The sequence below is a fragment of the Pyricularia oryzae genome, chromosome 2, assembly GCF_000002495.2.
Source record: "Pyricularia oryzae 70-15 chromosome 2, whole genome shotgun sequence".
Classification (NCBI taxonomy): domain Eukaryota; kingdom Fungi; phylum Ascomycota; class Sordariomycetes; order Magnaporthales; family Pyriculariaceae; genus Pyricularia; species Pyricularia oryzae.
In genome coordinates, this window is record NC_017850.1 from 2,110,128 (window position 1) to 2,123,858 (window position 13,731).

Consider the following 13,731-nt stretch of genomic DNA (forward strand, 5'->3'; position numbering starts at 1 on the left):
TGTATTGGCACCACAGCGCATGTGGCATCGTCCGTCGTTGGATATTAATGGGCTGCTTGCCTTCTCAGTTGTTGATTCCTCCGGGGTTTCTCATGTGTTTCCCATCACCTTGATCTTTTCATTTCTTGGGTGCTTCGTTGATCTCTGTTGATATCCATCACGGAGAGGCGTTGTTTTTTTTTCTGTCTTCTCTTTTAGTCTATATCTAGTGTGCTGGTATTTATATATATATATATATATATATCTTGGTCAACATGAGTGCCCATCACGGTTATTCAGAGCCGGCGCGGCAGTCTGATCACCGGTCCGAGTTTCACTCTCAACACGCTTCGGACCTTGGCAAGGATGGAGCAGATGTCGAGTCTTCGTCGGCCTCGGGGGCACATCTCCTCAACACTACCGTCAAGTCGATCTCTTGGACGAACATCACCGTCAAAGTGACCGATAGGGATACGAAGCAGCCACGGCTCATTCTTGACAACGTCGAGGGCATTGTCAACGCAGGTACGAACAAACTTTTGGGTGTATACGACGCTGGATGCTTTAGTTCTAGTGTTGTGCGACTCGCCTAATCCACTCTCGTCTTCAACCAGGTGAACTCGTTGCCCTCATGGGCCCGTCGGGCTGCGGCAAGACGACCCTCCTAAACATGCTGGCCTCGCGTCCTACCGGAGCCGGATCCACCGACGGAGTCGTCCTCGTAAACGGCACAGAGCCCTCCCGCGCCGCCTTTCGACAGATGAGCTGCTTCGTGGAGCAGGAGGATGCGCTGATCGGGTCTCTGAACGTCCGGGAGACTCTGATGTTTGCCTCGCGCCTGTCAACCAGCAGCGGCTCGCTCTCGAGCAAGGAGAGAACCAGGCGCGTCGATGGGTTGCTTGCTGCCTTTGGCCTGTCCGACCAGGCCTCCACGTTGATCGGCACTCCCATCCGCAAGGGTATAAGTGGTGGCCAGAAGCGCCGTGTCGGTGTGGCCAGCCAGCTCATCACCAGCCCAAAGATCCTCTTTCTCGACGAACCCACCAGCGGGCTTGATTCGGCCGCCAGCAGAGAGGTCATGAGCTACTTGAAGAGCGTGGCCAAGCGTAACAATGTGGGTATTCCGTCTTTGATGCTCATGCGTGGCCAGACTGTTGCAAAGAGGTCCCCTTTACCCCTTTTCCGCTTGTGTCTTGGACCTCATTGCTTACCCAGTTATGCACGAATAGTTGATTGTGATCGCCAGTATACACCAGCCGTCCACCTCCACCTTTATGCTCTTTGACAAACTCTGTCTCCTGTCCCAGGGCAAGCAGCACTACTTTGGCCCCGTCACCGAGGTCGTCCCTTACTACGAGTCGATAGGCCTCGACGTTCCCGTGCACTCCAACCCGGCCGAGTGGCTCCTCGAGCTGATCAACGTCGACTTTGCAGAGGACAGAGCGAACGCGCAGACACTGCTGGGCAGGCTACAAGAGGCGTGGACCAGCTCGTCGCGTTGCCAGCAGCTGCGCGCTGGCCTGCGTCAGGTCGAATCGTTTGGATCGACAGGCGCAGAGACCCTAGTTGGCTCGGGCGGTCATTCTGAGAGGAAGCCAGGACAGCTCAGCCTGGTCCTGACGCTTCTCCATCGCTCCTTTGTCAAAAGCCACCGTGACGTGGTTGCCTATGGGATCAGGATGGCCATGTATACTGGTCTAGCCATCATGATGGGTACGGTTTGGCTTCGGCTTGAGCCTGAACAGAGCTCGATCCAGCCGTTTATCAACGCAATTTGTGGGTCGATCCAGTTTCTCATCTTGTTGTACAGTACATGTTTCTCGATGACTGGGCTGGCCCCTTTCGATTACCACTGATTTACTGACCGCGCTCTTCCGCCAGTCTTTGGCTCGGCTTTCATGTCCTTCATGGCGGTTGCCTATGTTCCCTCGTTCATCGAAGATCGGCTGCAGTACGTCAAGGAGCACCACAACGGTCTATATGGTGCAACGGCCCTCATGATATCCAACTTCCTCATTGGTATCCCATATTTATGTAAGTGACCCACTTTCCGAGTTTCCGTGCATGCTTGTCCGATGCAACAGAGAAATGAGGCTGACCTAGAAACAAACAAACACAGTCCTCATCGCCATCTCCTTCTCTGCCATCTCGTACTGGCTCAACAACTTCCAGCCGACCGCACATGCCTTCTTCGTATGGGTCATGTGGGTCTTTCTCGACCTTTTGGCCGCCGAGAGCCTGGTGGTCTTGTTCACTTCGCTGTTCCCCAGCTTCGTCATCTCCCTGGCTCTCGTGGCATTCGCCAACGGGCTGTGGATGTCGGTGAACGGTTTCATGGGTGAGTCAAACCCTTCCGGGCTGGAAACAAACATCAAGACAAAAAGAAGAAAAAAAAAAGAAAAAAAAAAGACTGAACTCACCGACTGACATGTGACTTGTATTCAAAATAGTTCAACCAACCATCTTGAACGTCTTTTACAAATACGTTTTTCATTATTGGGACTACCAAAAGTACGTCTTTGAAGGCATGATGATCAACGAGTTCGCCGACCGCTCCTACGGGTGCGGGGATTCCTGCCAGTGCATGTACGTCACGGAGCTTGCCGACCAGTGCAAGATTGCCGGCGAGGGAGTGTTGAGGCAGTATGGCTACAGCACAGGCCACACGGGCCACGACGTTGGTATCATGGTGGCCATAATTGCAGGATATCGGATAGCGGGCTGGATCGCGCTCAAGTTGAGGACCTGATTGTTCGAGTGTTTGACAATGTCTGAGAGGGGATCGAATCGATTTCGATTTTGGTGTAATCGTGTATCGGGATGCCTTTTTAAAGTTCGTGTGGCTGCCTGCCTGCATGGAAAAGCACAAGGTCTTACCGGCATGGCGCCCCGTCCGCAACAATCATACCATACCTATGATGATCGGTTGGGACTTGAGTGGTTGATGATTCGCGCGCATGTGATGGATGCACATAGATACCGAATATGGTAATAAGAACCAGAAGTAGCTGGAGATTATGCACAATTACTCTGAAGAAACTTGTTTTCTCCTTTTGTATTTGGATTTCGTCTCGCTGCATCGGTTCGGAGGATTGGGTATAAAATCATGACCCAGAAATTGACGAATAAGAGTTCTACCTTGAGATGGAAATGCGGGTGAGTTGCTCCAGCACGGGCCGTGGGTTTGCGCACAATGATGGCTGGAGAAAATAAATTACGAATAAATCCAGTCAGTTTGAGGAAAATCAGCCCGCACGCTAGGCTTATTCAGGCCATCCGGATGATGCTGCGACCAATAAAAGATGCCTGTCCGTGCTCGGTTCAGACCCGTCAGTGTGGAGTACAAGTCGGGTAGCGATGAAACCTGACTGCAGGCTAGTTCTAGACTAGTCTCATTGCAGGTCAATCAATTAAATTTCACCAAGCCAACCCGAGCAAGTGATGATGTCATTGAAACCGCGTTCAATCACCTTTTTTTCCTGACGCGGCCTGGTGTGCGCAAAGTCGCCTTACCTTCAGGTACACCCGTTTTAGCCACATGCTTTGAGGAAACTGGATGGTTAATATCATATCGTGCCTGCCAGAGAGCTGTACTGTACTACCTCGTAGCAAGAGTCAGCCCCGTTCCATTCCAGCTAGTTTGTGTGTGTGTCCGGACACCATTTTGGAAAGTTTGACGGTGTATGCACATCACATTTTCGTGCGCCATCTGAGCTGACCTGGTCTAGCGCTTCGGCATCAGCTAGAGCGGCCGGTTCATCAACCAACACCTGCCTTGCCTCCTACCTAACCTGGAATTACCAAACGACCAAAAGTAATATACTACTCTATCCTGGTAGTTTTGGACCAAGTTTGTTCGAATAATGAGCTCCAGAACATAAACACGGTTTACATATTGCATCACTTTAATTTTCGACGCCACTGCCTTTTATCAACCGCCGCGGTCCTCTATCAACAGCCGATGATCGAGGAATGCAACTATAGCCACTATTCCAAAACACTCGACACTCAAGCTAGGCAGCTAGGTTAGCTTTCTAGGTTGCTTGGCCGCTCAGGGCACGACCGCAGCAATGGCTGCCGCCGGGGATCTCGTCTTCAACACAACAAAGGAACTCGAGTCACGTTCGTCGTCTGATCAAGAACTGTCGTTCGAGACGGAGAGAAGAAACGATGGCAAGGATGCCACGGTCCTCCGCGACAGACAGACGGGTAATGTCGCCTATCCGACGCTTGTGCCTCCCCACCCCGAGGACTTTCAGAACCAAACCGCTGGCGTCGGCTCCAGCGCAAGTGCCGGCAAGAAACCCGAGCCCCCAAAGCCAGGCGAGCACCCGCCAAAGACGCATTCCGATCCGCTCCAGCGGTTTTCGGGCGACGACGAGCAGTTCAGGCCACGGCCGTTTGGGGGCCAGCGGGCGATGACCGAAGCGATACCGCCCCGGGAAGGCACGCGCCGGTTCTCGGGTATGCCCGGGCGCCTGCAGCGAGCCGGCACAAACGTACCCGACATGCAGCGGGCGCTGTGGCGAGGTGACCATGACGACTCTAGCAGCTCGTCTTCATCCTCGGAGGATGAGACGACACAGGCCCAACAGGACAAGAAACAGAAGCGCGTCAAGAAGAAGCTGCAGAAACAAAAGAGCGACGACCCTTATAGGAAGTTCCGCGTGGGCAACGACAACTACCACACCAAGGGTAAGGTTAAGCGCGACGGTCGTTTGTCCATCTCGGTGAACGACACCAGTAGCACCGGGTACCTCGCAAAGGCCATCGGGTCGGCAGTTAAGAAGGTCGTCCCCAAGGCAAAGGAGGCAACGTCAGATAACGAAGATGTCGAAGATTACGTCTCGAGGCCTACGGGCTCGAGGGCGTCGTCTGTTACTACAGTCGCAATGGCCAACGTGCCCTGCCCGAAACTCAACATCGTTATCATGGTTATTGGTTCCCGTGGAGACGCCCAACCTTTCCTCAAGATCGGTCAGGTTCTCAAGCAACAATATGGCCATCGAGTCCGTATCGCCACCCACCCGGCCTTTAAAGATTTTGTCGAAAAGGACTCGGGTCTTGAGTTTTTCTCAGTGGGAGGCGACCCTTCGGAGTTGATGGCCTTCATGGTCAAGAATCCCGGCATGATACCCAAACTGGAGACAGTCAAGGCTGGAGACATTGGTCGCAGGAGAGCAGCCATGGCGGAGATGTTTGAGGGTTTCTGGAGGGCTTGCATCCACGCAACAGACGACCCCAAGGACCAGGATAACCTGCGATTGATGGGTGACAAGCCTCCATTCATTGCAGATGCAATCATCGCCAACCCACCCAGTTTCGCGCACTACCACATAGCTGAAGCCCTGGGGATCCCGCTGCATCTCATGTTTACCTTCCCGTACACTCCTACCCAGGCTTTCCCTCATCCTCTGGCCAGCATCAAAACATCGAATGTCGACCCTGGTTACACCAACTTTATCTCGTATCCACTGGTCGAGATGATGGTGTGGCAAGGACTAGGCGACTTGGTCAACGATTTCCGAGTGAAGACACTGGGTTTGGATCCAGTCTCGACTCTCTGGGCGCCAGGCGCTACGTATCGACTTCATGTTCCCTTCACTTATCTTTGGAGCCCTGGTCTGGTTCCCAAGCCAGAGGACTGGGGTGATGAGATTGACATCTCGGGCTTCGTGTTCCTCGACCTGGCCTCTTCATTCAAGCCACCAGACGACTTGGTCAAATTTTTGGACGATGGGGATCCTCCAATCTACATTGGATTTGGGTCTATCGTGGTAGACGATCCCGATCACTTCACAGAAATGATATTCGAGGCAGTAAAGCAAGCAGGTGTGCGAGCCCTGGTTTCCAAAGGCTGGGGTAAGCTCGGTGGTGAGAACGTTCCTGACAACGTCTACATGCTCGAGAATACCCCTCACGACTGGCTATTCCCTCGCGTCTCTGCTTGTGTCATACATGGCGGTGCCGGGACGACGGCTATCTCGTTGAAATGTGGCAAACCAACAATGGTTGTCCCCTTCTTCGGTGATCAACACTTCTGGGGTAGCATGCTGGAGCGCTGCGGTGCCGGCCCCGAGCCTGTGCCTTATAAACGTCTCACTGCGGAGAAGCTGGCCGAGGGGATAAAATACTGCCTTAGCGATGAAGCCAAGAAGGCGGCCACTGAGATCGCTCGAGACATAGAGCAAGAAGGCGACGGGGCCGAAAACGCATGCAGATCGTTTCATAAGCATCTGACGCTCCAAGGAACACATTCCATGCGCTGCTGTGTTCTCGAGGACCACGTGGCCATCTGGCATCTTAAACATACCAACATACGGCTCAGCGCCATGGCCGCGGAGATCCTTGCCAGCAAGAACGCATTGTCCTGGCGCAAGCTCAAGCTTATTCGCCACCGAGAATGGAACGATTTTGAGGGCCCCGGAGAACCTGTGACGGGTCTGGCTGGCTCGCTAGTCACCACAGTCGGTGATGTTGTTGGAGGTGTGGGAAGTGTACCGATGCGCATTGCCAAAAGCTCAAACAAAAGGAGGGAGCGTAAGGAGAAGAAGGAGAAGCGAAGAGCACGCCGCGAAGCACGAGAAAAGGCCAAGGAGGGCAAAGGTCAGGACACAGAGGCTGAGAATGAGAAGGCCGAGACTGGGAATGACAAGAAGGACGACTCTTCCAAGTCAAAGTCTGCCGAACCATCGGACAAGCAGGCCAATTCTGGCAAGGAGACCTCCAAGACACCAGATAGCACTTCGGATTCCAAGGAGAAGCCAACGACAGAAGGGAAGCCATCTGAAAAAGGCCCCCACAACGCGGATAACGAAAAGGCCGGTGATGAGCTTGAAGGTACCGAAGCTCAAGATCATGCTCAACCTTCAAAGGAGCCTCCTTCACAGTCACCAAAACGTGGTGCAAACCCGCATCGGGAGAGCTACGCTAGTTCCTTGGCCACAACTGCGACCACGGACACCTCAGATGAGACAAGTCGAGCCCATGACTTTGCGCAGAACGTAGGGAAGGGCGTCGGCAAGTCGGCACATGCACTGGCACGGGCACCCGTCGACATGTCGCTCGCAGTCGCTCAAGGTTTTCACAACGCTCCGCGTCTCTACGGAGATGACACTGTGAGGAGGCCTTTGCGGGTGACTGGCATGCGGTCAGGACTGCGGGCAGCTCGACGCGAGTTTGGCTATGGCGTTTACGACGCCTTCACCGGAGTCGTTCGCCTCCCTGTGCGCGGTGCGCGCGACTCGGGCGCCAAAGGCTTTGCCAAAGGCGTCGGCATGGGTATGATGGGATTCGTGCTCAAGAACTTTGCTGCCATAGCCGGGCCTGGTGCGTACACGCTCAAGGGTGTGGCCAAGCAGCTAGAAAAGGGCCGATCGCCTGTCAAGCATCTCCGCAGGGCGCGAATAGTGCAGGCCCATCGGGAGTGGCAGTCTTTAGACCGTGAAGGACAACAGAAGCTTGCTGATCGCATTCTCGAGGGCTGGAAAGTCCTGCAGCGTCTTGCACGCGCGCTGGAGGAGGCGGAGCGCAAAGAATCTGGAGGCATCCGGGGTCGCCTCTCGGCGAGACGCCGGCGCGGCATTGGAGCTGCCTTTGAAAGCGTCGAGATCGCTCAGCGCGCGCTCACCGGTATTGAAGAGGGACGACTCGAGCAAGTTGTTGAGAAGGGAGCCCGGCGCGAGAGTGACGGCCGTAGCAAGGTTGAGCGGAGGGTCAAGAGGGAGAAGAAGAAGCAGGTCGCCGAGCATGCGGGTGAGAAGCGCAAGGAGGACGAGGAAAATAGCAAGCGGGGGAGTACAGAGCAGTCTACCGATGGCCGCTCCCGCCGCTCGGGTGCCGACGACCAAGAACAGGGTCCAGGCGGGCAGAAGACGAAGATTCCCGAAAACAACAAGACCGACAACGACAGTGGCAAGTCCTTGGACGGGAAGGAAGGCAGGAACACAGACGGCAACCATATTGCCTTTGCCAACGATCCCCGCACCCCACATGGTCCAGGAGAGCTAGAAAAGCCTGCTCCCAGCAAGATAGCCACCTAGAAAAGGGCTTTGCTGCTGTTCAGGTTCAAGTAGACAGGGTCAGATCAGGATTCCCGAAACAAACAGTTATGAAGGCATTGGACAACCAGATGGCATGGTGTGATGGTTTTGTTTGAGGCAAGTTAATGGTAATGGAGGTTCAGACCGACAAGCAGATTGAAGCAACACAGTATTGAACAGGTCTGCGATCTCTTCTTTTTTCCCGGATAAACCGGGAGCATGTTGATGAAGATGGATACCCCTTTTTGTTTTTTGTTTTTTTCTTTTGTTACTACTACACCCCTAGGCAACAGTGTACATGGTTTGCGACGCACATATAATACCACTATAGCAACAAGAAATATACATACATCATATGCAGTCCGTTCAGGTGTATTCGTGGCCATCTGTGGCTGATCGTGCCCATCACCACGCCAACTCTTGGAATAAGAGGCTGTATGAGAAAAATCGTTCAAGTAAACCCGGACGGATCATGATAGATGTATGAGTTTGCGCGTTATTAGACTAGACTAGTAGGTTTACAGTTTTACATGCCTCCTGAATCTTGATGATATTCAGAAGAAAACAAACGCCATTATCTGTGGATGAAAAAAAATGCCGACGAAAGCTTATGATATATGCCGAGACCCCGCCTTGGTGTCATTTTGCCACCGCTTCGCCATGCAACTTTGTAAAATGAAAATGAAATCAAGGACAAAGGGAAAAAGAAAAAAAGAAACAAAAAGAAGAAAAAAAGTGTATCGAACACTCTGTTGTATGATGTTTATGTGGTGGAGAAAGTTTTGCCAAAGAGAAAACCTCCCCCTTGGACCGGGGCATGATTATGAGCACGTATTGCTCACTCGACCTTGTCATGTATGGATTTGCTGTGAGTTCATTAACTGTCGTTTCCTCCCTGAATTTTGTGTCGTACAAAGGAAAAAAAATAAAAGATAAAAAAATTCCAGTTTGTTGCCTTGAGTGTCGTGTTATGTGGATGGTGTTTAGGACTGGACAATGTTTGGATCGCGTCGGGCATCCTGTTTCTCAAAGGATGCCCTGTCTCCACTTCTCGACCATGTCTTGCTGCACACCCATCATTTGTCCGTAAGGCTGGGCGTATCCGTAGGCCGGTTGGGCGTAGTGCTGCCCGCCGGGGAAACCGTTTCCGTAGACGCTGGTGCGGCCTCCTTGGTGCAGGGGCTTTCCCCAGCTTCCATGTCCGGGACCATCCTGCGCCGCACCGATGGGCAGGGCCGTGCCGCCGCCGGCGCCGTCGTTGAAGCGGCCACCTTGGAAGCCGCTGGCTTGACGCTGGGCGCCGATGCCTATCGAGGTCGGCACGCCGACGCCGCGCGGGTTGTCGCCGACTCCGGAGAGCTGGGACAAGGACTGCTGGGCGCGGAGGCTTCGCATCTTTGCTTCGTGCTCGCGGGCCGCGCGCTCGGCCTCGGCTTGGAACCTCAGCCTCTCTGCCTCGCGGGGGTCCATGTGGCCTTTGGCATCGCTGACCGGGTGTGCGGCCAGGACGTCGGCCATGCTGATCTTCTTGGTAAGCCTGTTGTAGGCGGGGGCGTTGCTCGGCTCCAAGGTTCGGGCGCCGAGTCCGGCACCGCCGGTCAATGCGTGCAGTGCACCGGCGTTGACGTTCATTTCGCGCTCTCGCGCCTCGCGTTCTGCCTGTAGGCGGCGGCGGCGCTGGCCGAGCGTCTCCTCTTCCTCGGGGGCTGGTTCAGCCTTGCCCTTGGGGGACTTGCTGCTCTGAGCGTCGGGCTCGGTTTGACCGACGCCGAGTTGACTCATCATCTCAACAGTGAAGGCGGCACTGACGGGCCTGGCAACTGGGAGAGCGCTCTCCTTGTCGTCACGCGGGCCCTTGTCATCACGCGCCTTGAGCCGGCGCATACGGTCACCAAGGGGCTCGTCCTCATCCTCCTCATCGTCAGGTCCCGACTGGCTTGGACCACCCGTGTGCGTGACGGGCGGGGCGAGCGGGGCGAGGTTTGCCTGGGATTGACGCAGGTGCGCATTCACTCCTGCGATGGCAGGCGCGAGGGTGAGTTGACTGGCCCGGGTCTGGCTGACTGGGTTGAGGTAGACCGAGGTGGGCTGCATCGCCTCGCGACCTTGGATCCTATCACGGCGGCGGCTCAGCGGCTCGTTGTCTTCCATTTCGCGACGCTCCATCAAGCCCAGCGGGCGGTTGACATCGACGACGGCGGCGGAAATGTCGCCGACGGGATTGCCACGGATCGCCTGCAGCATTGCCAAGGGAACATCCTCGTCGTCAGACAAGTCGGCGTGGGCCAGCGTTGGGTCTTCCCAGGCGAGGTTCACGCGTTTACCCAGGCGGTTCTTTCTTTCGACTTCGGCGACCGCGTCGAGCTCCAGCAGCGTCGTGTGGAGGCCATTGGGGTGCGCCTTGTTGATGGGTCGAGTACGCATTTTCTGTTGATGCTTGCGGAGCTGAAGTTCTGCCAATAGAGTTGTGGGTGCGCCGTGGTAGACCTCGTCGTCTTCTTCGTCGTCGTCGTCTTCATCATCCTCTTCTCCCGACGAAGATTCTTGTTCGTCTTGGCCGGGCGCAACCATTTCTGTGGTGGGCGACATGACCTCGCCTTCCCTGCCCTCGATTTCCCCTCGTTTCGCCGACGCACCGTCGCCTCGGATACTACCCTTGGAGCTGGCCATAGCTGAATTCCGATCGGAACCGTCGTGGCTCGTGCGTGACTTTCCGCCCGTGATGATCCCTAGGAAAGATGAACGTTCCTTCGCCTCCCGCACGGTTGAGACACTATCGCGCTTGTGGTCAATCGACGCCACCGATAATTTTTGCGCCTTGTGCTTCTTCTTTTTCTTCTTCTTTTCCGCACCGTAAACTTCCTCGCCAAGAGTTCCGGCAAACGTGTGGTCCGTAAAGGCACTGACGGGAGCTTTGGCCGACGCATCCAGAATGCTGTCCAGGGTGGCCATTGCCGAGCCACCTTTGAGTTCAATGCGAGGCACAGTCGAGGGCGAATCGAAAAAGGCCGATGCTCTCACTTGAGGCGGCAAGTCAGACGGCATCAATGATAACCTTGACATGCGCTTGTCCGCATCTCTCAGTTTTGCAGGCCGACGGAGCTCCGGAGCATGGAACTCGGACTTGGTTGGCGAGGCGCTACCCTGTCCGGTTGACGTGTTTTGTGATGGCTCCGGGGCATCGTGGGACACAGACTGGCGTGGCTCATCCATGAACTCGTTACCAAATTCGCCTCCTGCATTCGGGTCGGCCAGCCATATGCGAGAAGCCCGGCCTTCCTGCGCCATGGTCTCCAGCACCTTGGAATAGCGTGCATTTCTAACCGCAGTTTTCGGTTTCTTGGACAATTTCGGAGGCAAGTTCAGCATAGCCGGGACCGGAGCCGGGTAGTACAGCATATCCTTTCCAGTGCTAGGGTCGAAATACGACTGAGGCCGCTCCAATGGCCTTCTCGGTTGAGGGCGCGGGGCCTGTGCTTGACCGTACTGCATGTCTTCGGGGTTCTGTGTAAATGCATCGTGTGGCTGGGAGAGCAGTTGTTCATGCTGCCGCTGCTGTTGTTGATAATCGTGTTCACCCAGCTGGTTTTGGAATGGGCCATCAAAGTCGAGCTGGTTGGGATCACAGTGGACACCATCAAAGTCTCCAAATGCATCATCGATGTGGTCGTTTTCAGAGCCTTGCCCTGACAATTCCGATTGAGCGCGGTAGTGGCCCTGAGACTCTTCGTAAGCATCCTGGGGAAAGTACCCTTGCTGTCTTGATGCGTCGACTTCTCCGTTTGAGTCTTCCGTATCCAACCTTGGCCTGCGCGACCATGTTTCGGCATTGGGTGTGTCATCCCAGTGCCCATTCGCATTGGGTGTTTTCTGATCAAGCCCCATTTGTGCCAGTTGTGCGGGGGTCGGGCGAATGGTGCTGTCCTGTAATGCACCCTCGGAGATGACTGGCGAGAGGAGCTGGTCGGCCTCGTTGAGTGCGTAGTGGGCGAGGGTCGTCGGCGGCTCATTCTCTGCAATCTCGGCAAGAGAGAGTTTCTTGGCGGATACGACACTGCGGACAGAGCTCTTGCCTGGGCCGTGGCGTGAGATGGGAAGCGGGGGGATCAAGCTGTCATCGTTCGAAAGCACGGGGCTGCCATCCTCTGGGATCACGTCACCAATGACAGATGAGGGCGGACCAGTCGAGCTGGCCTTGCTAGCCGATCGCAACCTCGTCCTCGACAAAGAGTGAGTGGGCGACATGACGTAGCCACTGGGAGAGTATCCTCCAGATCTTGCGGCACTGTTGAGACTAGCAATCGAGAGATGTCGCGAGAATGGCGGCAGAGGTGCGTCACTAATCACACTAGTATTGTCGAAATTGTCGCTATTGTGCTGGAGTTGGGAGGCCAGGATCATGGACCGCTGGCTGTCCCTCCTCTTCAGCTGGGTGTGGGCGTCTCGGATGGCGTCCTCAATGGACGAGGTCATGGAAAAGCGTTCTGCAGTCGCTTCCAGCGCGGCCACGTTGCCAGTGTATGCACCTGACTTGGCGTTGAGTTCGGGAGTGGGATGTTGAAGGGGTGCGTTGCTGCAGACGCTTCGGATCGAGGATGCGCGGGATAGGGCCACGGCACTCCGTGGGGTTTCGGATGAGTGCAGAGAGTGGAGGTCGGAGGGCAGGTTTGGTAGTTGTGGCCTCGAGGCTTTCGGGCGCAGGATACGCATACGCGTAGGGCTGCTGGTCACGCTACCGCTTCCGTTGGTGGTGGTGGTGGTGGTGGTGGTGGTGATGCCCGAGTTGACGACTTGGTTTTCGAGATTACTCTTGCAGATGGTCTCGGATTTTTCCCCGGCCGAAACTGTGGCGGATCGACACCCTTCTTTGGGGGACTGCAGATCCTCCCGAGAGTCCGTTACCGATGCTGCGCCAGCGTTGATCAGCCCAGCGTTGTTTGAAGCGCTGCCCTCGATGCCAGAACTAGTAGATGCTAGTGGCGTTTCCACCGGCGAGGACAAAGAAGCTATCGTGCTGGCTTTGCCGGGTTCCACAGTGGCGCTCTTTGGTGCAGGCTGCAAATTCAAATCAGCTTCCGGGGACGTGCATGTTCCCGGGGACGGCGACGCAAGAACTGGGCTGAAAGCACTGTGAGGCGTTGCGGTGGATGCGGAATTGGGACTCGAGAATAGATCGTGGTTGTTATTGTTGTTGTTTTGATGGTTATTATTGTTGTTGTTGTCGTAGCCCCTATTCGCATCAGACGATTCGAGTAGGGGTGCAGGTGGTGGTGCCGAGGGGGATGCCCCGTCAATGGGCGACATTGTGGCTCGTGTCGGCGGCGTTGGGGTCGTCAATTGGGCGGCTGGTGTTGGAGTATCCGTGCCTGCATTATTATTTTCGCTGGCGCCATGCGATGGGCTAAACGCCGTTTTTCCCTTGTCCGCGGCTTCGCTCATAGTCTGCCGTATTGCGCCCGTGGGGACGGCGCAAAATTCATTATTCGATAGTAAAAAACAGTGGAAGGTTGATTTTTTGTTTCTGGAAGACGTGCAGGAAACCAGAATTAGAATAATAATAAAAAATAAGATAGACGACGGCGAAAAAAGAACAAACGGGACAAACAAAGAGCTGGGGTGGGAAGGGCGGCCTGGCCAAGTTGGGGTTGTGGGTGTGGATGTGTTGGTCGAGGGACCCTGGTCCACGGCGGTGTTGTGGGCACTGGCACTG

The 13,731-nt window shown here is 55.1% G+C and overlaps 3 protein-coding genes across 3 annotated transcripts; 2 read left to right on the top strand and 1 right to left on the bottom strand.

The window, feature by feature from the left end:
- Positions 1 to 254: 254 nt before the first annotated feature.
- Positions 255 to 3,012, top strand: MGG_08918 (ATP-binding cassette sub-family G member 2; the record flags this gene model as incomplete). The annotated part of the gene is made up of 6 exons (XM_003713899.1): positions 255 to 504; positions 594 to 1,093; positions 1,209 to 1,755; positions 1,861 to 2,013; positions 2,099 to 2,317; positions 2,430 to 3,012. 6 exons carry the CDS (start codon positions 255 to 257, stop codon positions 2,726 to 2,728), a joined length of 1,968 nt encoding a protein of 655 aa, XP_003713947.1. The 3' UTR covers positions 2,729 to 3,012.
- Positions 3,013 to 3,507: 495 nt separating this feature from the next.
- Positions 3,508 to 8,382, top strand: MGG_08919 (UDP-glucose,sterol transferase). Its single transcript, XM_003713900.1, has one exon. It carries the CDS (start codon positions 4,050 to 4,052, stop codon positions 8,019 to 8,021), a length of 3,972 nt encoding a protein of 1,323 aa, XP_003713948.1. The 5' UTR covers positions 3,508 to 4,049; the 3' UTR covers positions 8,022 to 8,382.
- Positions 8,383 to 8,492: 110 nt separating this feature from the next.
- Positions 8,493 to 13,599, bottom strand: MGG_08920 (uncharacterized protein). The gene has a single exon (XM_003713901.1). The coding sequence runs from the start codon at positions 13,458 to 13,460 to the stop codon at positions 9,048 to 9,050; it is 4,413 nt and encodes a 1,470-aa protein (XP_003713949.1). The 5' UTR covers positions 13,461 to 13,599; the 3' UTR covers positions 8,493 to 9,047.
- Positions 13,600 to 13,731: the final 132 nt, after the last annotated feature.

Bases quoted from the DNA above. Each gene is read 5' to 3' on its own strand.
- MGG_08919 (XM_003713900.1), top strand. From the start codon at position 4,050: ATGGCTGCCGCCGGGGATCTCGTCTTCAACACAACAAAGGAACTCGAG.
- MGG_08920 (XM_003713901.1), bottom strand. From the start codon at position 13,460: ATGAGCGAAGCCGCGGACAAGGGAAAAACGGCGTTTAGCCCATCGCAT.